This window comes from Enhydra lutris, unplaced genomic scaffold (genome assembly GCF_002288905.1).
Source record: "Enhydra lutris kenyoni isolate GAN:26980312 unplaced genomic scaffold, ASM228890v2 scaffoldscaffold21, whole genome shotgun sequence".
Taxonomy (NCBI): Eukaryota; Metazoa; Chordata; class Mammalia; order Carnivora; family Mustelidae; genus Enhydra; species Enhydra lutris.
Window position 1 is genome coordinate 62,841,161 of NW_019154105.1, and position 23,041 is coordinate 62,864,201.

Genomic DNA, 23,041 nt, shown 5'->3' on the forward strand with positions numbered 1-23,041 from the left:
TATATATTTTAATTTTTATTTCTTTCTCTCCCCCTTTCTCCTCCCCCACTTCTGGGTCTCCTCCCTCCTCCGATTTGGTTAGTGTACATTTTTCTGAGGTCTTTGCTACCCTTTTAGTATTTTTTCTCTCATTCATGTATTCTTATCTGGATAAAATGAAAAGGTGGAAAAATTCACCACAAATAAAAAAAAGAAAGAGGAACAAGAGGCAGTACTGATGGCTAGGGACCTAATCAATATGGACATTGGTAATAGGTCAGAACTAGAGTTCAGAATGACGTTATCAAGGTGCTAGCTGGGCTTCAAAAAGGCATGGGAGATATTAGAGAAACCCTTTTTGGAGAAATAAAAACTAAAATCTAACCAAGTTGAAATAAAAAAAGCAATTAATGAGGTGCAATAAAAATGGAGGCTCTTACTGCTAGGAGAAATAAGGCAGAAGAGAGAATTAGTGATATGGAAGACCAAATGATGGAGAATAAAGAAACTGAGCAAAAAAGAGACAAACAACTACTGGATCAGAAGGGGAGAATGAGACGTAAGTGATACCATAAGATGAAACAATATTAGAATAATTGGGATCCCAGAAGAAGAAAGAGGGGCAGAAGGTATATTGGAATGAATTATAGTAGAGAATCTCCCTAATATGGCAAAGGGAACAAGCATTGAAACCCAGGAGGCACAGAGAACCCCCCCTCAAAATCAATAAAAATAGGCCCATACCCGATCATCTAACAGTGAAACTTAAAAGTCTTAGTGACAAAGAGAAAATCCTGAAAGCAACTTGGAACAATAAATCTAACATACAATGGTAGAAATATTAGATTGGCAACAGACTTATCCAGAGACCTGGAAGGCCAGAAAGAACTGGCATGATATTTTCAGAGCACTAAGTGAGAAAAATATTCAGCCAAGAATATTATATCCAGCTAGGCTATCACTGAAAATAGAGATAAAAAGCTTCCAGGAAAAACAAAAATTAAAAGAATTTGCAAACACCAACCAGTCCTACAGGAACTATTGAAAGGGGTCCTCTAAGCAAAGAGAGAGGTTAAAAGTAGCAGATTAGAAAGGAACAGAGACAATATACAGTGACAGTCACCTTACAAGAAATGCAATGGCACTAAATTCATATCTTTCAATAGTTACCTTGAATGTTAATGGTCTAAATGCCCCAATAAAAAGACAGGGTATCCTAATGGATAAAAAAAGATCCATCAATATGCTGTCTACAGGAAACTCATTTTAGACCCAAAGACACTTCCAGATTTAAAGTGAAAGGGTGGAAAACAATTTACCATGCTAATGGACATCAAAAGAAAGCTGGGGTGAAAATCCTTATATGAGACAAAGTAGATTTTAAGCCAAGCACTATAGTAAGAGATGAGGAAGCACACTAGATCATACTCAAAAGGGTCTGTGCAACAAGAAGATCTAACTATTTTAAATATCTATGCCCCTAACATGGGAGGAGCCAATTATATAAACCAATTAATAACAAAATCAAAGATACACATCCACAATAACACAATAATAGCAGGGACTTTAACACCCCCTCTCACTGCAATGGACAGATCACCCAAACAAAAGATCAACAAGGAAGGGGTGCCTGGGTGGCTCAGTGGGTTAAAGCCTCTGCCTTCGGCTCAGGTCATGATCCCAGGGTCCTGGGATCGAGCCCTGCTTCGGGCTCTGCTCAGCAGGGAGCCTGCTTCCCTTCCTCTCTCTGCCTACCTGTGATCTCTGTCAAATAAATAAATAAAATCTTAAAAAAAAAAAAGATCAACAAGGAAATAAAGGCTTTAAATGACACACTGGACCAGATGGACATCATAGGTATATTCAGAACATTCCATCTAAAAACAACAACAACAACAACAACAACAACAACAAAACCAGAATGCACATTTTTCTCTAGTGCACATGGAATATTCTCCAGAATAGATCACATCCTGGGTCACAAATCAGATCTCAACCAGTACCAAAAGATTGGGATCATTCCCTGCCTATTTTCAGACTACAATGTTCTGAAGTTAGAACTCAATCACAAAAGGAAAGTTGGAAAGCACTCAAATACATGGAGACAAAAAAGCATCCTACTAAAGAATGAATGGGTCAACCAGGAAATTAAAGAATTGAAAAAATTCAAGTGAAAATGAAAACACAACTGTTCAAAATCCGTGAGACACAGCAAAGGTGGTCCTGAGAGGAAAGTATAAAGTGATACAACACTTTCTCAAAAAACAAGAAGGTCTCAAGTATACAACCTAACCCTACACCTAAAGGAGCTGGAGAAAGAACAAAGAAAGTCTAAACCCAGCAGGAGAAGAGAAGTCAAAGATCAGAGCAGAAATCAATAAAATAGAAACCAAAAAAACAGTAGAACAAAAACAAAACTAGGAGCTTATTCTTTGAAAGAATAAGATTGATAAACTCCTGGCCAGAGTTATCAAAAAGAAAAGAGAAAGGACCCAAATAAAATCATAAATGAAAGAGATCACTATCAATGGCAAAGAAATACAAACAATTATAAGAGCATATTATGAGCAGGGGCGCCTGGGTGACTCAGTGGGTTAAAGCCTCTGCCTTCGGCTCAGGTCATGGTCCCGGGGTCCTGGGATTGAACCCCCATCAGGATCTCTGCTCAGTGGGGAACCTGCTTCCTCCTCCCTCTCTACCTGCCTCTCTGTCTACTTGAGATCTCGGTCTGTCAAATAAATAAAACCTTAAAAAAGTATATTATGAGCAACTATACGCCAGCAAATTTGACAATCTGGAAGAAATGGATACATTCCTAGAGATGTATAAACTCCCAAGACTGAACCAGGAAAAAAAGGAAAACTGAACAGGCCCATAACCAGTAAGGAAATTGAAGCAGTCATCAAAAATCTCCCAACAAACAAGAGCCCAGGACCAGACACCTTCCCAGGGGAATTCTGCCAAACATTTAAAGAAGAATTAATACCTATTCTGAAATTGCTCAAAAAAAAAAAATAGAAATAAAAGGAAAATGTCCAAACTCATTTTATGAAGCCAGCATTACCTTGATCCCAAAACCAGACAATACCCCAACAAAAAGGAGAACTACAGATCAATATACTTAATGAACAGTTGCAAAAATTCTCACCAAAATACTAGCCAATAGGATCCAACAGTACATTAAAAGGATTATTCACCATGACCAAGTGGGACTTATTCCTGGGCTGCAAGTTTGGTTCAACATCCGCAAATCAATGTGATACAATACATTAATAAAAGAATGAAGAACCATATGATACTCTCAATAGATGCTGAAAAAGCATTTGACAAAGTATAGCATCCTTTCCTGATCAAAACTCTTCAAAGTATAGGGATAGAGGGTACATACCTCAATATCATCAAAGCCATCTATGAAAAACCCACAGTGAATATCATTCTCAATGGGGAAAAACTAAAAGCTTTTCCCCTAAGGTCATGAACATGGCAGGGATGTCCATTATCACCACTGCTATTCAACATAGTACTAGAAGTCCTAGCCTCAGCAATCAGACAACAAAAAGAAATAAAATGCATCTGAATCAGGAACGAAGACGTCAAACTCTCGCTCTTTGCAGATGACATGATACTTTATGTGGAAAATCCAAAAGACTCCACTCCAAAACTGCTAGAACTCATACAGGAATTCAGTAAAGTGTCAGGATATAAAATAAATGCACAGAAGTCAGTTGCATTTCTACACACCAACAGCAAGACAGAAGAAAAGGAGTCAATCCCATTTACAATTGCACTAAAAATAAGATACCTAGGAATAAACCTAACCAAAGAGGCAAAGAATTTGTGCTCAGAAAACTATAAAGTACTCATGAAAGAAATTGAAGCAGATACAAATAAATGGAAAAACATTCCATGCTCATGGATTGGAAGAACAAATATCTATACTACCTAGAGCAATTACACATTCAATGCAATCCCTATCAAAACACCATCAATTTCTTTCAAAGAAATTGAACAAAGAATCCTAAAATTAATATGGAACCAGAAAAGACCCCGAATAGCCAGAGGAATGTTGAAAAATAAAGCCAAAGCTGGTGGCATCACAATTTCAGACTTCAAGCTCTATTACAAAGCTGTCATCATCAAGACAGTATGGTACTGTACTATGGTACAGACACATAGATCAATGGAACAGAACAGAGAGTCCAGAAATAGACCCTCAACTCTATGGTCAACTGATCTTTGACAAAGCCAGAAAGAATGTCCAATGGAAAAAAGACAGTCTCTTCAAAAAATGGTGGTGGGAAAATTAGACAGCCACATATAGAAGAATGAAACTGGGCCATTTCTTTACACCACACACAAAAATAGACTCAAAATGGATGAAGGACCTCATGTGAGAAAGGAATCCATCAAAATCCTTGAGGAGAACACAGGCAGCAACCTCTTCGACCTCAGCCGCAGCAACTTCTTCCTAGGAACAACGCCAAAGGCAAAGGAAGCAAGGGCAAAAGTGAACTATTGGGACTTCATCAAGATCAAAAGCTTTTGCACAGCAAAGGAAACAGTTAACAAAACCAAAAGACAACTGACAGAATGGGAGAAGATATTTGTGACTTATCAGATAAAGGGCTAGTATCCAAAACCTATAAAGAAGTTCTCAAACTCAACACCCAAAAAACAAATAACCCAGTCAAGAAATGGACAGAGGACATGAACTGACATTTCTGCAAAGAAGACATTCAGATGGCCAACAGACACATGAAAAAGTGCTCATCACTTGGCATCAGAGAAATACCAATCAAAACCACAATGAGACACCACCTCACACCAGTCAGAATGGGTAAAATTAACAAGGCAGGAAATGACAGATGTTGGAGAGGATGCAAAGAAAGGGGGACCCTCCTATACTGTTGGTGAGAATTCAAGCTGGTACAGCCACTCTGGAAAACAGCATGGAGGTTCCTCAAAAAGTTGAAAATAAAGCTACCCTATGACCCAGCAATTGCACTACTGGGTATTTACCCTAAAAATACAAATGTAGTGGTCTGAAGGGGTATGTGCACCCAAATGTTTATAGCAGCAATGTCCACAATAGCCAAACTATGGAAAGAACCTAGATGTCCATCAACAGATGAATGGATAAAGAAGATGTGGGGTATATATACACACAATGGAATACTATGCAGCCATCAAAAGAAATGAAATCTTGGCATTTGCAATCATGTGGATGGAACTAGAGGGTATTATGCTGAATGAAATAAGTCAATTAGTGAAAGGCTATTATATGATCTCTCTGATATGAGGAATTTGAGAGGCAAGGCAGGGTTTGGGGGTAGGGAAGGAAAAAATGAACCAAGATGGGATTGGGGGGTTGACAAACCATAGGAGACTCTTAATCTCACAAAATAAACTGAGGGTTGCTGGCCCGGCGGGGTGGAGGGGTGGAAAGGGTGGTTTAGTTATGGACATTGGGGAGGGTATGTGCTGTGGTGAGTGCTGTGAAATGTGTAAGCCTGATGATTCACAGACCTGTATCCTTGGGGCAAATAATATATGCTAATAAAAATAATAAAAAATGTATGTGTGTGTATATACACACACAGGTATATTACTCAGCCATAAAAAAATGAATTCTTGCCATTTGCCAAGACATATAGCTAGAGATTATTGTAACACCAAGTGAAATGAGTCAGAAAGACAACTACCTTGGGATTTCACTCATCTGGAATTTAAAAAACCAGCAAAGTGGAGGGGGGAACATCAAGGAACAGACTCCACTCTAGAGAACAAACTGATGGTCACCAGAGGGAAGGTGGGTGGGGATTAAGGAGAGCACTTGTCATAAGCACCAGGTGTTGTATGGAAGTGTTGAATCACTATGTTATACACTGAAGCCAATAAAACACTTAACTAGTTTTAAAGACTTAAAACTAGGGGCGCCTGGGTGGCTCAGTCAGTTAAGCATCTGCCTTCAGCTTGGATCATGATCCCAGGGTACTGGGATTGAGTCCCACGTTGGGCTCCCTGCTCAGGAGGCAGTCGGCTTCTTTCTCCCTCTGCCTCCCCTCCCCACTACTTATGCTCTCTGGCTCTATCTCGGTAGAATAAATAAAATCTTTAAAAAATAAGAATTAAAACCAGATGCCAGTCATCCCCAAGTGTACACAGTGGTGCTACTCCATCAACTTTGATAATGGAGTCAGAGCTCCTTCCATCTCCAGCCTCCCGCTTTGCAGTCTCCCTGTAGAGCTACTGCTTTGAAAACAAACACTGCTGTATAGAATTCAAGTTGTCCTTGGACAGAGGCCTACCACCCCAGTCCCAACAATGCCATCAGTAGGGCCCAGAGCCCACCCAGCCAGGACAAGGGCCTAGGCCTTCCTGGGCCCAGACTTAAGCTGAGGACATTGAAGCCAAACAGCAGCTCCTGGTTACCTACGGTTGCCACCACCCTGCAGCTGCACTTGGACGCAGAAGACCCTTCCCAGCCATGCCAGCAGGGCTAAGGAATTGGGCTCACAGCCCTAGGGGCAGCACCAGATGCCAAGTAGCTCCCAAACATGACAAAAATGTTCTGGTGCCTATTTTAAAGGCTGCTATTCTAAGCTGCTGCATTGAAGCATTTTGGAATGGAAGTCGGATCGGGGGTGGGTTGGGGAGTAGCTGTTTGATAATTTCTTCGGGGACCCTTTGGCAGGACACCTGCCCATTGATCGGTTTGTATCCTAGTTGGTGGTTTTCCTCAAGGGCATCTACTCCAAAGTGGGTGGCAAACCTCTAGTGTCAAAGCTACGGTCCCTGCCTAAGTGCATGTCTGCATACTTAGGCATCTTGCGTCTTTCCCTCCAAGGAGGCATCAGGCTAGCAGTCAAGGGCACGTAGAGGGAAGGAGGACAGGGAGGTGGAACAGGCAAGCCTCTTACCTACTTTCATGGATTGAAATGTATCCCAATGATACAGTCAAGTCTTAATCCCCAGTACCCTCAGAAGGTGAATTGGATATCAGGCCACTGTATGTGTAATCCATTACAATGAGGTCCTTCTGGAGGAGGGAGGCCTCAGTCCCAAATGGCTAGGGTCCTTATAGAAAGTGGGGGTAGTGGTTGGCTCACAGAGCCTCAGGGAGATGCCACATGACCGTGAAGGCAGAGATCAAAGTGATGCTTGCAGATAAGTCAAAGATTGTCAAAAAATCACAAAAGCTGAGGGTCGAGTATGGAATAGACTTTTGCTCACGCCCTGCAGAGGGAATCAACAATTCTGCCATCACCAGATGGAGATCGTCTGCTGCTTAAGTCCTTCAGCTTGTGGTACTTAAGGACAGCAGGTCTAGCAAACGAATACACTCTCCCAGCCACAGGCAGACTTAGTGGGCCTGGTTTCAGGGGCTGGGCAGTCTATATGCCAACACTCAGCCAGTTGGAGGAAGCAAAGCACCTGTTCTCAGAATGCAGGCAAAACAAGGGCTCAGCAATGCTTAGCCAGTTCCCTAAGCTGAACTATTGGTCTGATCACCCCCCGCAGAAGGACAGAAACGGATTATGTCCAGCTAATCCATGTCCCTCTCTGTGGAAGCAAAAGGCCAAAGCTCTCTCAGCTACCAATAAAGCCAGCTTTGGGTTTTCTGTGCTTTGGAAAACATGGAGATTGGTTCAGGTCTTGGAGCAGACTAAAGACCAATATAGTGGGAAGTTGGTTTGGAAATGCCCAGTGACTCCTTTAATCGAGCAGGAAGTGTTGGCAGAAGCCAGGATGGATTTCTGGAGTGCTCTGGCACTTCCCAAGATCCTCAGCTATTGGGGAAGTAGCCTAGAGCCAGTTCTGCAGAACTGGGGCTTAAGTACGCCCTGTACTCCCATACACAGAGGTCCAGGAACTCTCCATGCCTGCTACAGTCAGGGAGAAGGACCCTAGTGCTGACCAGACCAGAGGAAGGACAGACCGGGGGGTTGTATTAGGGTTTCTACACAAAGCAGAGCTCCCTTCACCCAAGGCTCTAGGTCATCAGGAAGGAGGCCAGCATGGCCCTCAGACCAAATACCCCACAGCACTGCAGAATGTCAAGTGACATGCAGCCACATGCCTGTTTGATGGCGGCTACTGGGACAGGGGCAGCACCCAAAGCCAAGCAGATCACGACTGACCTAACAGATGGCTGGATCATTTTCTAGTGTAAGTCAGCAAAAAGAAAAGGCAGTAGTATTGTAATCAAGTATTTGTCCCAGGTCACAGTTTTCAACTGAACAAGGACATCCTTGCACTTGACTGAAGAGCTACTGGATTCTACCATTCACTGGAATGAAATAAAGTTGCCTGTTCAAGAACACAGGTTCACAAGTGTTGGTCTGGTTCACTTTTTTCTTTTAAGATTTTTTTGGGGGGGGGGGGGGGAAGCAGGGGGGTGAGAGATAAACAGACTCCGTTCTGAGTGAGCTCAGAGCCTGATGCAGGGCTCACATCTCACGATCCTGAGATCATGACCTGACCTGAAATCAAGAGTCAAGGCGCTTAATTGAGCTACCCAGTTGCCTCTGGATCACTCCTTTTTAATAAGGAAACAGCTGGGCTTTGCAGAAAGCTGACCCAAGCTTTAATCCTGCCTGTAGCCCTTTGCTTGGAAACTTGGGCAAGTCCATAACCTTCGAGCCAAAGGACATGCAAGCCAGCACCTGGCTCATGGGAAGTGGCTAGGGAAGTCCTCAGTTGTAGAAAGTCCTTCAGAGAGGCAGAGTTGAGGACAGCCCTCAGGGCACCACTTCAGCCAAAGTTCTGAGTATCAGGTAGCAGAGAGAAGCAAAAACAGCTGCTGTGTTCTTTCTACAAGCTACAGGAGTTCTTAGTGCAAAGAACAGACAAGGAAGCAGTGGGACTGCCCCAGAGCCTTCACAGCTCTATGCTGAAGGAGTGAAGTCGCGCAGGTTCAAGTCTCAAGCCAGGTTTGCTGTCTCCAGCTGATGGACCTCACCCAGACCTTAGGAAGATCAGATAGTGGAGGTTTAGTGGGCTGTGAAGCGTGGCTTATAAAGAACTAAAGATAGGTCAGTGACTGGAATGAATAGGGTATATTTCCTGAACTATGTTAAGATCAGTCTGAAGCTATGCAGGAATATGGAGTTTTCGCCTACAAATACATCTACTGTCGATCATCTTCACGGGAAAGTAACTTACGCTAAAGTTCCTGTAGCTTGCAGGAATTTGACAACAACAACAACAACAACAAAAATCTTGTAGCGGTTATAGGGGTTAGTCAGGTTAGTCATTCATTTGACAAAGCCCAGGTCTCCTGTGGGATCCCAGTTTATGGAAGAGGAAATCAAGGCTCCTGGGCTAAGCACGCTCAGGAAGTGGTGGATTCATGTAGAGCCACGTATCCTGAGCCTTCAGATTTCAGCACGAAGCATCCAGCAGAACTGACCGAAAAAGGAAGCATCAGGGCCTTGTACTGACACCTGGAAGCCGATCTAAGGGTTTTGTTGGGGTTACCTAAGTAACCGACACCAGATTACCCAAAGCCAGCCTAGGAGTTTAAGATTTAAGGAATCACTTAAGTAGGTTTTTAAGACACTAATTGCTTTGAGATTCAATGCAAATTCAGGGGATGCTCTGATTCCTCACTCCCTCTAGGGCAGCCTGGTGGGCCCTTAGCTAAATATTCGAAAATCATGCAGCCCCTGAACAGGGGTCCCCTGTTCTCAGTTCACAGTGGGGGTGGGGAAGCAAGTCAATCCAGCAAGGAGAGGACTTAATTTGGCCTTAATCTGAGAGTTGACTGACTGGCCTTAAACTGGGCTGTGCAGGAAAGGCTCAGAAATAGCAGGGACGATAGGCCCAGGCAGGCACTGTGCAGAGCAGCAGAGCTGAAAGGCACTGGGGATGGCCCCTTGTGACCCAGGCACAGAGCTACTAGAAAGCTAGGCTGAGGCTGGATCCCCACAGGGCCTTAGAGACCAACATCCTCTCCAGGCCTACATCTTGAGATAGAAGATGTGTGGGGTGCTGACAAGGTTTGAGATTACTGCGATGATTCACAGTGCCTGGATAGAGGAGATTTAAGGGAAATGGGTCTCCCAAGAGGAGACTGATTATGAAAAGCAAAGGAGGGGGGCCTGGAACACTGGGTCTGCTTTGAAGTTTGAGCTGAAAACAGCCAGAGTCAGATCCTTACTGCAGCTCAAAGCTCTCACCTAGGGAGTAAACATTTAACTTAAATGAAAAACACTCTCAACCTTATGGTCACGTATGCATCATACCCTTAGCCTGTATGCACAGCAGACGCCGCTCGCTTCCACCAAGCCTGGACCCATAGGTCTAGGTCTTGGTTACTAAAACCTAACATTCCTTTCTGCTTTTCTGCTCCTACTTGATGTATTGAGACCTGCAATAAAAATGGAGACTGAGTCTGGCTTGGGATCTTTTCACCCCTAGAGCATCTCTCCCTCTCCTTTCTCCTATTTAGGTGTGTGGAATAATCTTTTCATTCGCTGCCTCAGGGTTTACTGGCCACACCCAGTAGGTTACTCTGGCTCTGAGTGGACACAGTAGTTAGGAAGTGGTTAAAGGATCCTGGATGAGGCGTAGAAGCTCAGAACCTGGTGGTGTTGGGGAGATGAAGGGATAGATTTGAGAAATGCAGGCATTCAAGGAATCAGATTTGGTGAGGGGTTAAACGCGGGGTGGGGGGGGCGGGGGGTGAGGACAGGGCTGGGTAAGGTCTGGAGCCAAAGTAGTCAGAAAGACAGGGTGACCATGGGAAGGGAGCCTCAGAGAAACAGCCCTATGGCAGGAGCGAGCGAGGGGGGTCTTAGGTTTAATCTCAAGAAGTGCCTTGGGGACTTCCCTAGAGAGATGCTGGGGAGGCAGTTGGTAACAGGTGACATGCTGAGAGAAGTAGCTGGACAGACATGTAGAAAAGGAGCCACCAGGATACTGACATCCAGGGTCCCTCCTAGAGAGGGGAAGCAGGCTGTTGGTTGTAACAACAAAGGTGTATGTAGAGGAACCCAAGGAAAAAGTGCCAGAATGACAGCTAGCCACAGCTGATACTACTCAGGTGTTACTGAGCCTTTACAGCTGAGAGACAACCAAGCATACCAACCCCGAGACAAGCCAGAGGAAGAATGCCCTGGGGTCCCTCTTCCCTTTCAACCTTGTAACTTCCTGCCTTGTCCTGCTATCCATAGACTGGTTTTTGCTTTGTTTTTAAACTAGGGGAAGCATTCCCACCCCCACCCAAACTTCAAGCCCCCAGATCAATAGGACTTCCTAGGCTAGCAGCAAACCCTCCTACCTGGGTTTTGAGAATGTTCTACGTTGAGTTTTAGTCTCCTTGTGAAGTAGCGCTAAGTTCAACAAGGCTTTGTACATGAGCTAAAGGTTACCAGCTTGCAAGAGTTCAAGGCTGGTGCCTTAGATTTACTTGCACGAGGGTCCTTCTGTTACATAAATATCCCAGGGGTGATTTTAAATCAACCTGTTCTGAACCCAAGTCTCATTAGGGGCTGATAAACCCTGGTTTCTCCAGAGTTACAGCTACCACTTGTTTCCGGAATCACCATTTGATATCAAGACTTAACATTTCTAGGGTCCTTCACCGAACTACCTTCCCAGCCACTGCTTCCTGATCAAAGGGCACACGTGGGGTACCGGGGTCACCCGTTTGAACATCTGCCAGGTGAACACTCTAGACAAGTCACAGGAAAGTTAATATCAGGAATATGTTCCTAAGGGCTGAAAACTTGGGATTTAAAATAAGGTGGTCAGGGAAGGGGACCTTCACTGAGCAAGTGATACTGTAGCAATTAGTTTCTTCCGGAGAGAAGAGTAAATTGCCAAGGACCTAGGGCAGGCGTATCTTGGGGCATTCCTGGAACAAGGCAGACAGTGTGCAAGAGAAAGGTACAGGGGAGAGCAGTAGATGGAGTCTCTCCTAACCCTGAGACTTGTTACCTAGGGCCCAGTCAGCAGTCTTAAAGGCTTTAGCTTGGAGACTTGGGAATTCCTATAAACTTTAAGGTGAGAAGTAGGTTTCAGTTTATAGAACACACAGGCTGCAACCTGAAGAACAGACGGAGGTGAAGGTGGGGGACGGTGATAGGAGCAGAACAGGCGCATAACAAACACCTGCGATAACCCAGGTGAGCCTTGGTTCTGTGGGACTAACAGTCAAGGAGGCAAGAAATGGTTAACCTGGGTAGATCTGGAAACAGAGCTAACAGGTCTTTCCAGTACATTAGAGAAAGGTTTTTCAGCTTGGACTTCAGTACCCACAGGTGCTTTACATATCCTCACTTAGCCGCCCCTCAGGAAAGCTGTGTCCCCCTACTGAAAAAGGCTTAAAGCAGCATCTCAGAGCCCTCGCTTTTCCCATTTTCACACTGCCTTGATCTTAAAAGTGGAAGTTCCCCCTTTCTTTCTGCCTCCTGACTCATAAATCCTGGTTTTCCTAGAGCCTACATGCCCTTCGCTCTCCTCGGCTTCTTAGGTTTCTAAAGGAAGTTATGAGAGAGTTCTGGCCCAGCAAGGCATATCCCTGAAATCTCTGCTGCCAGCGGCTGCTTTAGAGGAAGGGCGACTCCTACTCAGGCATGTTTTTAAGAAAAGAAAAAGCACTGTTCGCAATCCCTGCGAGGGCCCCGACTCCGCCGGAAAGCTAACAGCCCGGGAACGCCCGCTGCGCAAACACAGGGTAGAAAACGGCTTCCCCAGCACGGCCCCCGCCCCCAACAGCGTGCTGGCGCGTTGCGCGGTCCCGCACTTCAGCCTGGAGCGGCCGGAGCAGCCCGCCCACCCTGCAGTCCGCAAACTCAGCAGCACCCAGAAGCGACCCGACACTGAGCCGGCTGCCCACGCCGCATTTTTACGAGGCCGCGTGCAACGTCACTTCCGGGGCGGGACCCGCGCGGGGGTGGGGGAGGGGCGGCCCGGTCCGCGCAGCCTCATGCGGGCTGCAGCCGCCGAGCCGAGCGCTTGACTATATATGGTCAAAGCTGGGGGCGAGCCGCGCGCGGGACCGCGCTTCCGGGTTCGGCGCGTCCGCAGCGGCAGCGCGCAGGGCAGGGCGCGAGCCGGCCTCGGAGCCCCGGCCTCGGACCGCCCCCTCCGCCCCCTCCGCGCCCGGCACGCCCGGCGCCGCCTCTCGGCCCCCGGTCCCTGGCCCGGCCTCTGCCAGTCTGCTTCGCGGCGCGGGCGGCTCCGGAGGTCTTAGCGAGCGCGGCGCGGTAACAAGTGGGCGAGGATGCCGTACGAGATCAGTAAGTGCCGCGGCCCGGTGCCCCCGGGGATGGGCGTCCACGCCGCCGGACCCCCTCGGCCATCGGCGTGGCGCGGGGCGCGGGCGGCCCGCCTGAGTCCCCGGCCGCGGGGGAGGGGAGAGGGAGCGTGCGGGCGAACGCTCCTCCGCCCTCAGGGCGCCCGGCGGCGATCCCCGGCCCAGGGGGTGCCCCAAAGTTGGTGCTGCGGGCTGGGCCCGGGGGAGCCCCCGCGTTCCTGAAGGGCCTGGTCGGGAACGCGGACCAGGAAGTCGCGCGGTACCCTGCGCTCCTTCAAAGTGGCGGCCGCCCCTCCCGGTGGAGGCAACAGGTGACCGGCTGAGACCGGTCCAGGTCCCCTCTCTCGTCCGCTCCCGGCCCCCGGTTGTCAGTTCGGCCGGGGGCCGAGGTGGGGGCTGCCCCTAATGCGCCCTGCCTGGTTTGTGTCTCCGCAGAGAAGGTGTTCGCCAGCCTCCCCCAGGTGGAGAGGGGCGTCTCCAAAATCATTGGCGGAGACCCCAAGGGCAACAATTTTCTTTACACCAATGGAAAGTGCGTCATTCTAAGGAACATCGACGTGAGTAACCCCTTCCTACCTACCCCCTAGGCGCGGGTTCAGACCCTGGGTGCAATTCCCAGGTTAATTCTCTCTCCCCGCTACCCCCCTCTTCTCCCACCCCGCAGCCTGGGGAGGGTGAGAACGCCACGCCCCCTCAGCCTGGGGACCACACCTCGGAAGCCTAGAAGACTGTTTCAGGCTTATTTAGGCCCTCTTCTCTCTCTTCCTGGGGAAACTGAGGCTTGGATTAGTTCAGACCAGGGCTCTGGATTGGGGGATCAGACACACCCAGTCAGCAGCTGCTTGACCTTGGGGCCGTTGGTGACTTAGGCATCTGAATCCCAGTGTCCTCATCTGTAAAATGGAAGTGATGATGAGATGAGGCTCCCTTCCCCCCCTCTTCCCCGGACTGCTGTGACCGCTGAATGAGATGATGTGTCCCTCCAGTCCAGCATGCCTGGCGCACACCCAGCACTTGGTAAATGGTACTTATGTATGATCATTATTAACACCCAGGGTCTCAGTGTGGCAGAGCCAGCAGGACCCATGCTCAGACCTCTGCATTCCAACCTGGTGTGAGCCCCAGTGCAAAATCAGGAACTAGTTTATTCCCATGAATCATTTAGACAGACGTCCTGTACCCAGGCTGAGAATGCTTCTTGAGCCAATTTCCTGGGAAATCCTTGCAAATTCTTACTTCTCTGTAATTACTGAAATGACCCAGTCTGCTTTTTGGTCTCCCCACTGCTGGGATTGCACACTGAAATCTTTCTTCTCCCTTCCGCAGGCCGAGTTACGGTATGGGGGAGGGAAGGTGGAAGTACCAGCACAGCCATTTGTGGGGGGAGGGGTTCTCCTGCACTGTGCTTAGGGTTGGGCCTCTGCCCAGTATGTAGGTGGATGATTCTGATTGGTCATGCTCCCAAGGGATGTCAGGTTAGTTTCACATCTGTTGCAAGTGATTACCCCTGGTGGGTCGGGATTGTTGCTGATCAGAGGCAGTTGCCCTCTGGGACCTCACAACTGGCTAAGGGAGTAAAGGGGCTCTGGGGGCCGAGCTTTTCTTGCATGTGAAAGGAGAGGGCTCTGCATGGGCTGAGGTGCTGTTGGTGCTTCCCTTATCTCTGGGCAAGCCAGCCAGTCATTGTCATTCCTCTGCTGAAGGACCAGGCTCCGAGTGGCAGTTTCAGCCCTGCCCTGGATTTCTGGGCACCTCAAAAGAAGGGATGGGCGGGTGTGAATGCTCCCCGAAGGTGCCACACTCTGTTGTGCTAGTCTCACGGATTCCTAGAAAGCTGATATGGCCTCACCCAGAACTGAGGGAAACCTTACCAGGGACTTAGATGGTAATGATGGAGATACCCAGGGTGCGGTCCCGAGATTGTGAGTAAATAAAAGTTTGATGGCCCAAAGTAGGTACTTGCTTGTCGTTGAGCAAACAAAATGGACAAGCATTCTCAGGGATATACAGGGTGGGGAACGCTTGAGTTGGCCCCTAAAATTCCTGGACGGGTCATGGCAATCTACATGTGCTTCTAGGTGGGGGGCCTCATGTGAGGTACCTGCCCTTTGTTGGGTGCCACGAAAGTTCTTGACCAGCTGCATCTTTCAGCCCTGTGGGCCCATTGCTCTGCAGAGGGGTCAGGCCAGCAAGGTGAAGGAGGCCGATCCTCAGAGCTGCTTCCAGTGAGAATTATTCATAGCTGCACACAAGCACCTCCACCCCCCTGCAAACATTCCCCTGCTTGTGAAACCTAGTTTGCTCATTTTTCGGAGGTGTTTTGTTTTTGTTTTTGTTTTTTAAATATTTATTTATTTGACAGACATTACGTGTAGGCAGAGAGGCAGGAAGAGAGAGGGGGGGAGGCAGGCTCCCTGCTGAGTAGAGAGCCCAATGCAGACCTGAGCTGAAGGCAGAGCTTTAACCCACTGAGCCACCCAGGCACCCCTCTTCGGAAGTCTTTATTTTTAATGGTACCCGAGTTCACCATTCTCTCTTGAGGGTGCGTCTGCTTTTCTTTCCCAGCTATTTGTAAGTTTCTGTGGGGCCCAGACAGCATGGGAAGCTGCTGATGTGTTCCTGTTCTGGGTGAAAATTAGGCCCTTAGGCTCTTTTTGGGTTGGGGGATCATTGGTACTCAATTAAAGATGGATGCCATTTTTAATGGGGTACAGCATTCCTGGGAAAAAGCTATGGGGAACTCTCATGACCGTTCAGGGAATAGGAAAGATGATGGTCTGGTTATATTACAGGCTTGGGAAAGAGAGGAAACCCAGAAGAAAAGATTGGAATTAGGTCAAGGAATGTCCAACAGATGTCTGCTTGGCCTGTCCAAACCACATTCAGGTTCCCCATGTGTCCTTCCCCCAAAACAGCAGTGCCATTTCTCCAGCCGTTTGGGCCCCAAACCTGGGACTTCTGGATTTCCCTCTTTTTCTTCCATCCCATAGTTCATTTGTCAGTGGATCCTAGTGTCTATTGTCAAGCTAACTTCAGAATCTGACATTTTTTTCTGTTACGTTTTTCACCCTCCTCCAAGCTACCATCCTTTCCAGATTGCAAAACAGAAAACCCAAACTGTTCTTCTTGATTCCAAGGTGGCTGTCCTCCAGTCTGCTCTCAGAGCTCAGCTAGACCAGTTACGTTAAAATACAAGATGGTGTCCATTGCCCCTTTGCTGTGCCTTACCATGCCTGATACAGCCTCACCATCTAGCCTGTCTCTTCCGGTCTCACCCCCAAACCTCCCTCCCCCACCCTTCCCACTCAGCTCCAGGCACTCTTGCTTCCATGCTCTTTCTGAAATCTGTCATCTGTCTGTCTCAGGGCATAGGACTCCATAACACTCCCATCCTGGCCTTTTCTGCCCCTCCGTGCTAACGCAAAGCCAGCCAGCAGGCGGGCCATCCGACGACTGTGTGCAGCTGCCTGTCTCCTGGGACTGGACTGGAAACTCCTTGAAAGCAGGGCTTGGCTCTTCCCTGTTTCATTCACTGCTGTGTCCTCACCCAGGAAAGTACCTGGCCCGTAACAGGTGCTCAGTAAGTTTATCCATTGGTCAAAATGCCTTGAAAGTCAGTCTGTGTCATGGAGATAATAGGCAGCCGTCGCAGGCTTTATTGCCTGGAAATTTAAAAAGCTCAGCTTGCTGAGGTTGCTGGAGCTCAGTTTTGTGGCATTCCCCTCCTTTCAAACCAAACAGGTATCCGTACCCATATGACTTCCTTCCCACTTGGAACCACCGCCGTCACTCATTGTGTTGACTTAAAAGTTGTTTTGTGAACCCAGAATAATGGCACTTCATAAGCTCGTGGAAAAGAATGTTTCTTACCTATTTTCTTTCAACTCACCTGAATTAAAGTATGCAGTGGTGTGGCTATCTACCAGAATGGGAGAGCCTGGTATATTCTCAGCATGGGGGCGGCATGACCACTGCCCCTGCTGATTCTGCAACGACAGGAGGAGTTACTCCCAGTGACCGTGAAGGAGGCTCTTCAGGATTCTGAGCTGCCCAGCATCACGTCCCTGTACAGAACAGCTCTGGCACATGAGCTTCCCAGCAGAGGCCCCTCGAAGACTGCCAAAAGCAGCCAGCAGATTTGCTACAAGGGCAGGTTTGGAGCTTGCTTTTAAAGCAGTCCAGGCCCTAGATTGTAGAACTAAAATATGTATGTTTGACAAAGTTATGTACATAAAACCCAATTCCAGGAAGTGATATATTGCAGTTCAATACAGTCTGCTTCAAAGCACAGTGTGAAGTTCAGCGTTGTTGAACGTGAGTGCTGAGTTTGTCCTGGGGTGATCTGCCAGTCCTGTGCGGAAGGACCACCTGTGCGTGTGCTGCCCATGGGGTGGGGGGAGTCTGCGAAGGGACAGATGGCTCCATAGGGATAGACATTGTCCCTTCTATTTGCACATGCCTCCTGAATCCCTGCTGTACGTCCAGCATGACCACCAGCCCTGTGGGGAGCCCAGATACAGGGGAGGCCTGTCCTACATGGAGCTCGTGGTCTTGGGAGCAACATAAGCTTCCAGGTGGCAGGAGGGAGTGGTGTGTTGGAGTACCACGCGGGCACGTGAGTAGGCAACACATGCGTGTGAGATTGAACCAGGAGAGACCTGGGGGTTGGATCTTTAAGAAGTGAGGAGACAGGCTCAGACCAGGCCACGGGGCTGCCTGGAGCCCAAGTGACGTGGTGGTGACTTACTTCGTGGGCCAGTGATTCTTGGGTGCTTTGGCTGGCCCACATCTAGTCTCATGGGGTTCCCTGAGTGTTACCTGACCCAGGATAGACATTTCCCTTTCCATCCCTGCCCCAATGCCCTGCCCCCCCCCACCTCCTGTACCTCGAGCCCCAGTGAACCGTGTTACAAGTACTTACCAAGCATCTGCTTTGTAGTAGAGCCCCTGGGCCTTTCCTCACAGAGCTCGCAGTCTAGTGGGGAAAACCAGCTCTGGAAACTGGATGGGGCTGACCCTGAGGAAGCACAGGTGCTGTGGTGCCAGACAAATGAGGCAGGTTTGGGCAAGAGGGCCTCTACAGGGTTGTAGAGTTCCAGGGTCGGAGCCTGGGTGTGGGGGGGCTCTAGCTGTGGGCGATCAGGCAGCCCTGTGTCAGAGGCTGCCAGAACCATTAAGAGGTTAGGCAGACTAGTAATATGATTGAATCTGTAGTTGAGATTGTTCTGTACCTAAGATTTGAGGTTCAAGATGAAAACACCCAGCAAATGCTTATCAGCACTTGGTAGAACCGTTCTTTGGTTCTTAATGTTTCCTACATTCACAAAGCTTGTCTTGCTGAGCCCTGCCTGTGACCACAATGTCCAAGATTCAAATCAGTGATTGTGAGGAGATTTTGCCCCCAGCCCCATCCCCTAAGATATTTGGCAACGTCTGAAGATGTTTTGTGTGCTACAGGTATCTGTCATTTTGGTAGAAGCCAGGCATGTCGCCAAGCATCCCATGATTCACAGGGCTGTGCTACAAGTTATCTGGCCCACGGTATCAGTAGTGTTGAGATTGAATGTTGTTACCCTTGGTGGATAACATTCTAATGATCTGGTTAAGCACTTTAAAAGAATGTCCTGGGTGATTTGGGAACAAGAAAGAAGATCCAGTTGTGCCACAGAGCAGCAGGGAAGGTTTTTGGAGAAGGGGAACATTTGAGTTGTGTTTTGGAGGATGAGTAAGAGTTTTCCAGGAAGAGGAGTGAGAAAGTGGAGATGGGGGAGAATCTAGACAGGAAGCCAAGTGTGCCCCAAGGTTAGAAGTTAGACTTGTGTGCTCTCACACAGTTAGGGGCTCCTGCAGGGGGGTCCGTGGTTTTGATACATTTCTTAGGCGTTTCTGTTTCTGGAGGTATAGAGAGGGATATCAAGGCCTTCAAGGTTACAAAGAAAACAAGGCTATGGCCTCATCCCTGAGAACAGCAGAAAGGTGGTACTGGTTCTGCTTGGGTTGTGGAAGTCAGCCCTGCCCTGAAATGGTTGGAGATGCCCATTTGGGTCCCTGTGCAGTCCTGACCCCTGGACTGTTCCCCCACCAACCCATCTTCCCCCCCCATAGGGCCTCATTATAGAGGATATGTAGACGCTGGAGTGAAGAGGGCTCTTTTTGCTTCTCTTCTAAAAGTCCCAGTGGTGGAAGCCCACTTTTGGTTGTGGTGATAGCCCCTTTAGAAGGACCTGGACCTCAAGCTCTGGTCAGCCTACTAGTAGCTTCTAACCACTGATTTTATCCCTGTTCCCTGGGATCTTACCCAGAAGATGGCAATTTCTCTACCACATACCATCCCATCATGGGTACTCCAGTCCTCTCCCTGCCTCCCCACCAGCCCTGCCCATGTTCAGCTGTTCTTCAGGGAACACAGATGTGTGCCAATCCAGCAGGCAGCCCTGAGCCCTGCCTCTGGCAGAGGAGCTCCTCGTGCTTGAGTACGTTTTGTGCTGGTCAGTGGCTGAGCACTTACTGTACTTTAACCGGTTTGGTTTTCTGATCTGGAAGAGTAGGGAGAATAGTCATGGGGTCATCGTGGGCTTTAGAAGAGTTCATTCACAAGTATCCCTAGAGGGTTGCCTGAGCTGTGACGGTCCACAGTGCCTTCCTCACAAGTCTCTAGGCAACACCACCGCCATGTTGCTTAGAGACTTGCTCTTTTTAAAGATGTGGACACCAGACCCCAGGAGGTGCTGGCATCTGACTCCGGGCAGCCTCCCCCAGACTCTCCGCAGGACTGCTCAGTAAGGCTCTGGGCAGACAAGAGGAAAAGAGGGAGGGCAGGAAGGAAGGTGCCACTGTCCTGTGTGCAGAGATCCCTGTGTTACAGCTTGATTTGCTGCGCTGGGAAGGGATTGAGCTAGGAGGCAAAAGGGACAGGCCCTCAGGGAGCAGCAGACTGCTGAATGGCCCCACGCATTTCTGGAATCCTTACCTGTCGGCCAGACTAAAGTGCTCCTCTGAGTCAGAGAATCAGGCTGACAATGGTACCAAACACAGGTAAGAGAATAGAACTGAGGAACAAACGCCCTTACCTGACTTCAGGTCCCCACACGCACCGCTTACCAGGCGGGTAGCCTTGCGCACATCCTGTTCTCTGTGTGCAGCTTCTTTGCCTGTGAAGTGGGTATAAGGTTACCTTCCTGTGAGGTTTCAGAGAAGTCAATAGAAGGGTCCACCCTCATGGCTGAGAGTGAACCATCTGGGCACGATGATTCAGAACCGGTTCTCGGGGTCTAGCCAGCCTTGGCCTTCGGAGGTGGCCGTGTTGGGTCACATCCAGGCCCTGCCCCTGTGGGGCCCGCTTAGGGAGAAGGCACATGGGTGTAAGTGTGGCATGTGGTACAAGGCTGTAAGTGGTGAGGGTGGTGGGGTGGGCGGCGAGGGCACACGGTGGGCATTCAGAGCTGGATGAGATCATTTCCAGTTGGGGCAGCAGGGAAAGCTCAGAGGTGGCCTTTGCCTGAGTGGTAGAAGCTAATTAGGAGATGTCATTGAGGACCAGGGAGGAGGGAAGGAGTTCCAGACAGAGGCAGATAGAGTGAAAAAACAAAGTCACTCAGTGATTTCCTGACGGAAGGAGCAGGCATAATGGAAGATGGACTTCGGATTGTCAGTGAGGGTGCCGTTCCTCCGGGCCAGCTACCTTGGTGGCAGGTTGGACTCGTACAGAGTACAAAGCATTCGCTCACTGCTGGATCCACAGGGCCAGCCCCGAGTGGGTGCAGGGAGTTCTTGGAAGGAGTAAATGAGCCACGCTTATGTGTTCTGTCTTCTGAGGCAGTGAGGTCGGGGCTCGGCTTCTGGGTCCCAGCTTGCGCTCTGGAAGCACACATATCTGTGTGGCTGCTTCTCGCTGGACTGCTGTGCAGTAATTCAAGTTTGTCCTTAGTCATCAACAGAGGACCCTGCACATTGTGTTGGATGCACAGGTCCAGCTACCAGGACTGCTTTTAGGAACTAGGAGTCGTTAGAAAGCCCATGCTCTGAAACGCAATCCTCCGGGAAGGTCACACTCACAATTCCTGGGCTGGGTTCGGAGGAGCCCAGGGCTTTCTCTCTCTCTCTGGAGGCTCTAGGGGCCATGAGCTGCTGCAGGAGAGCACAGAGGCCCCTCTTGCCATGCCGGGTCCAACAGCTTCTACACTGGTTGCTCGGGGAGGCCTTCCCGATCTCCTGATACGTCCACCAGGCTCCCTGTGGTTCAGGAGCTGAGGTCAGAGCTGCCACGCCCTGTGACCTGGGCCAGTCACTGACCTCACTGTGGATGGTGTGGTGACCTCTGATCCCTCCTCAGCCCTGAGGATGAGAGGACATAGGACCTGAAAGAGCTTTGGGGAGTCGGTGGCTCAGTTAGACACTGCCCGTATGAAGTGAGTTTTGGGAATCCTCCCTTGATGGAGGGAGTCTCCTTGGGCAGGGTGGAGACTGGGAGGGCGTGGGGGTTTGGATTTGTTTCCTGTTTGACAGGATTGGCAGAAGAAAGTCTGGTCTTGGGGATGGGTGTCTGTGCAGGTGGGAGGCTGGGTGGTATGTAGTCTGCAGGGGAGAGGGCCTCCTCAGGTTGGGCCAAGGTGCCTCCTGTCGTCTGGCTCCCACTGTGGCCAGAGCGCCCCCACCTTGCTGTCCCTACAGGTGTTTGCAGGGTCTGCAAGGCACATGGTAGGCCTTCCGTGCCCGTGTCTTTCCTCAAATCTGTGCCTTTGTGTCCTCTCATGTCTTCTGTGAGACTCCCTGACCTCCCAGGTGTAGGGGCAGCCTTCCGGGGCTTATGCCAGGGCCTTAACAGCCCTGAGCTCTGCCCCTCACCTAGCAGTGTTGCTGAGTGCCCCCTGCCAGACTCGGAGCTGCAGGTGGTAGGGGGAGGGAGTGCTCCTGTTACAGCCCTAGGTTGGCCTGGGGAGTCAAGGGGCCTTGGCCCCATAAGGGCATCAGCCCAGGGAGCGGTTCCTTAGCCTGGAAGAGCAGACCTGTGGGGGTCCTGTGTGGGGGGTGGGGGTCTGAGAAGAGTGGAGGCAGTGGGGTTAGGCCTGTCCTGAACCATCTCCCAAGGCTGCCAGGGAGGGGAAGCCCCTGCCCTAGCAGGAGTATTCCTTGGTGCACCCGGAATTGGCTTTCTTCCCGTCACTGGCTCATTTCCCCTGTTGCCTAGCCCTGCCCCAAATAAATTACTCACCCAAGTCCTATTCTCCTTGCCTGAGGCAGCAGGAGAGGGAGGGCAAATGAGGGGAGCTGCCACCAGCTATGGGGGGGGGTTGTTGGTGCCTTGTGGCCTTAGCTGATCTGGAATGAGCCTGAACTGGCAGGACGACAGTGGGAATGGCAGAGCTATCATTTCTGCCTCTAGTAGCCAGCCTCCTTGTGTGTACTAAGCCGAGGTGGGGAGTTTGCAACGGACCCAGATGAAGTCATTATGCTCAGTTTGGAGAATTTGGCCCCCTCCCTCGCTGGCTTAGTTGTATTTGTAGTTCAGACAAGAGAGATGTCTCGTCCAGCCCAGGATTCTGGAGCTGAGCCTGCTGGGGATGACCTTGGGTGTTTCACACCCCCTGGACTCACCACCCTGACCATTTAGGGGAAAGGAATGTTTAGGGGCAGAACTTCTCCCAGGACCAGTGCTTACTCATCTCACATGCCCACCCTTTTAAAAGCAGAGCCCAGTGGGGATGAGTGCCAGCATGGGTGGTCAGTTGCCCATGGGATGGTTTCTCATCTGTAAAATGGGCTCGTGGTGCCCCCCCGTGTAGAATGTAAGACCCCTCA

General features: G+C 49.3%; 1 protein-coding gene across 2 annotated transcripts in view; it reads left to right on the top strand.

Annotated features, from left to right (window-relative positions):
• Window positions 1–13,110: 13,110 nt before the first annotated feature.
• LOC111148808 (WD repeat domain 1) overlaps window positions 13,111–23,041 on the top strand; it is a 42,703-nt gene continuing 32,772 nt past the window's right edge. Inside the window, exons 1-2 of one of the 2 annotated variants that reach the window (XM_022505623.1) lie at window positions 13,111–13,226; window positions 13,679–13,800. In XM_022505623.1, the coding sequence (XP_022361331.1) occupies window positions 13,211–13,226; window positions 13,679–13,800 (138 nt within the window). In that variant the 5' untranslated portion in view covers window positions 13,111–13,210. The remainder of the gene's footprint in view (window positions 13,227–13,678; window positions 13,801–23,041) is intronic. The other variant, XM_022505622.1, reaches the window with a different exon arrangement.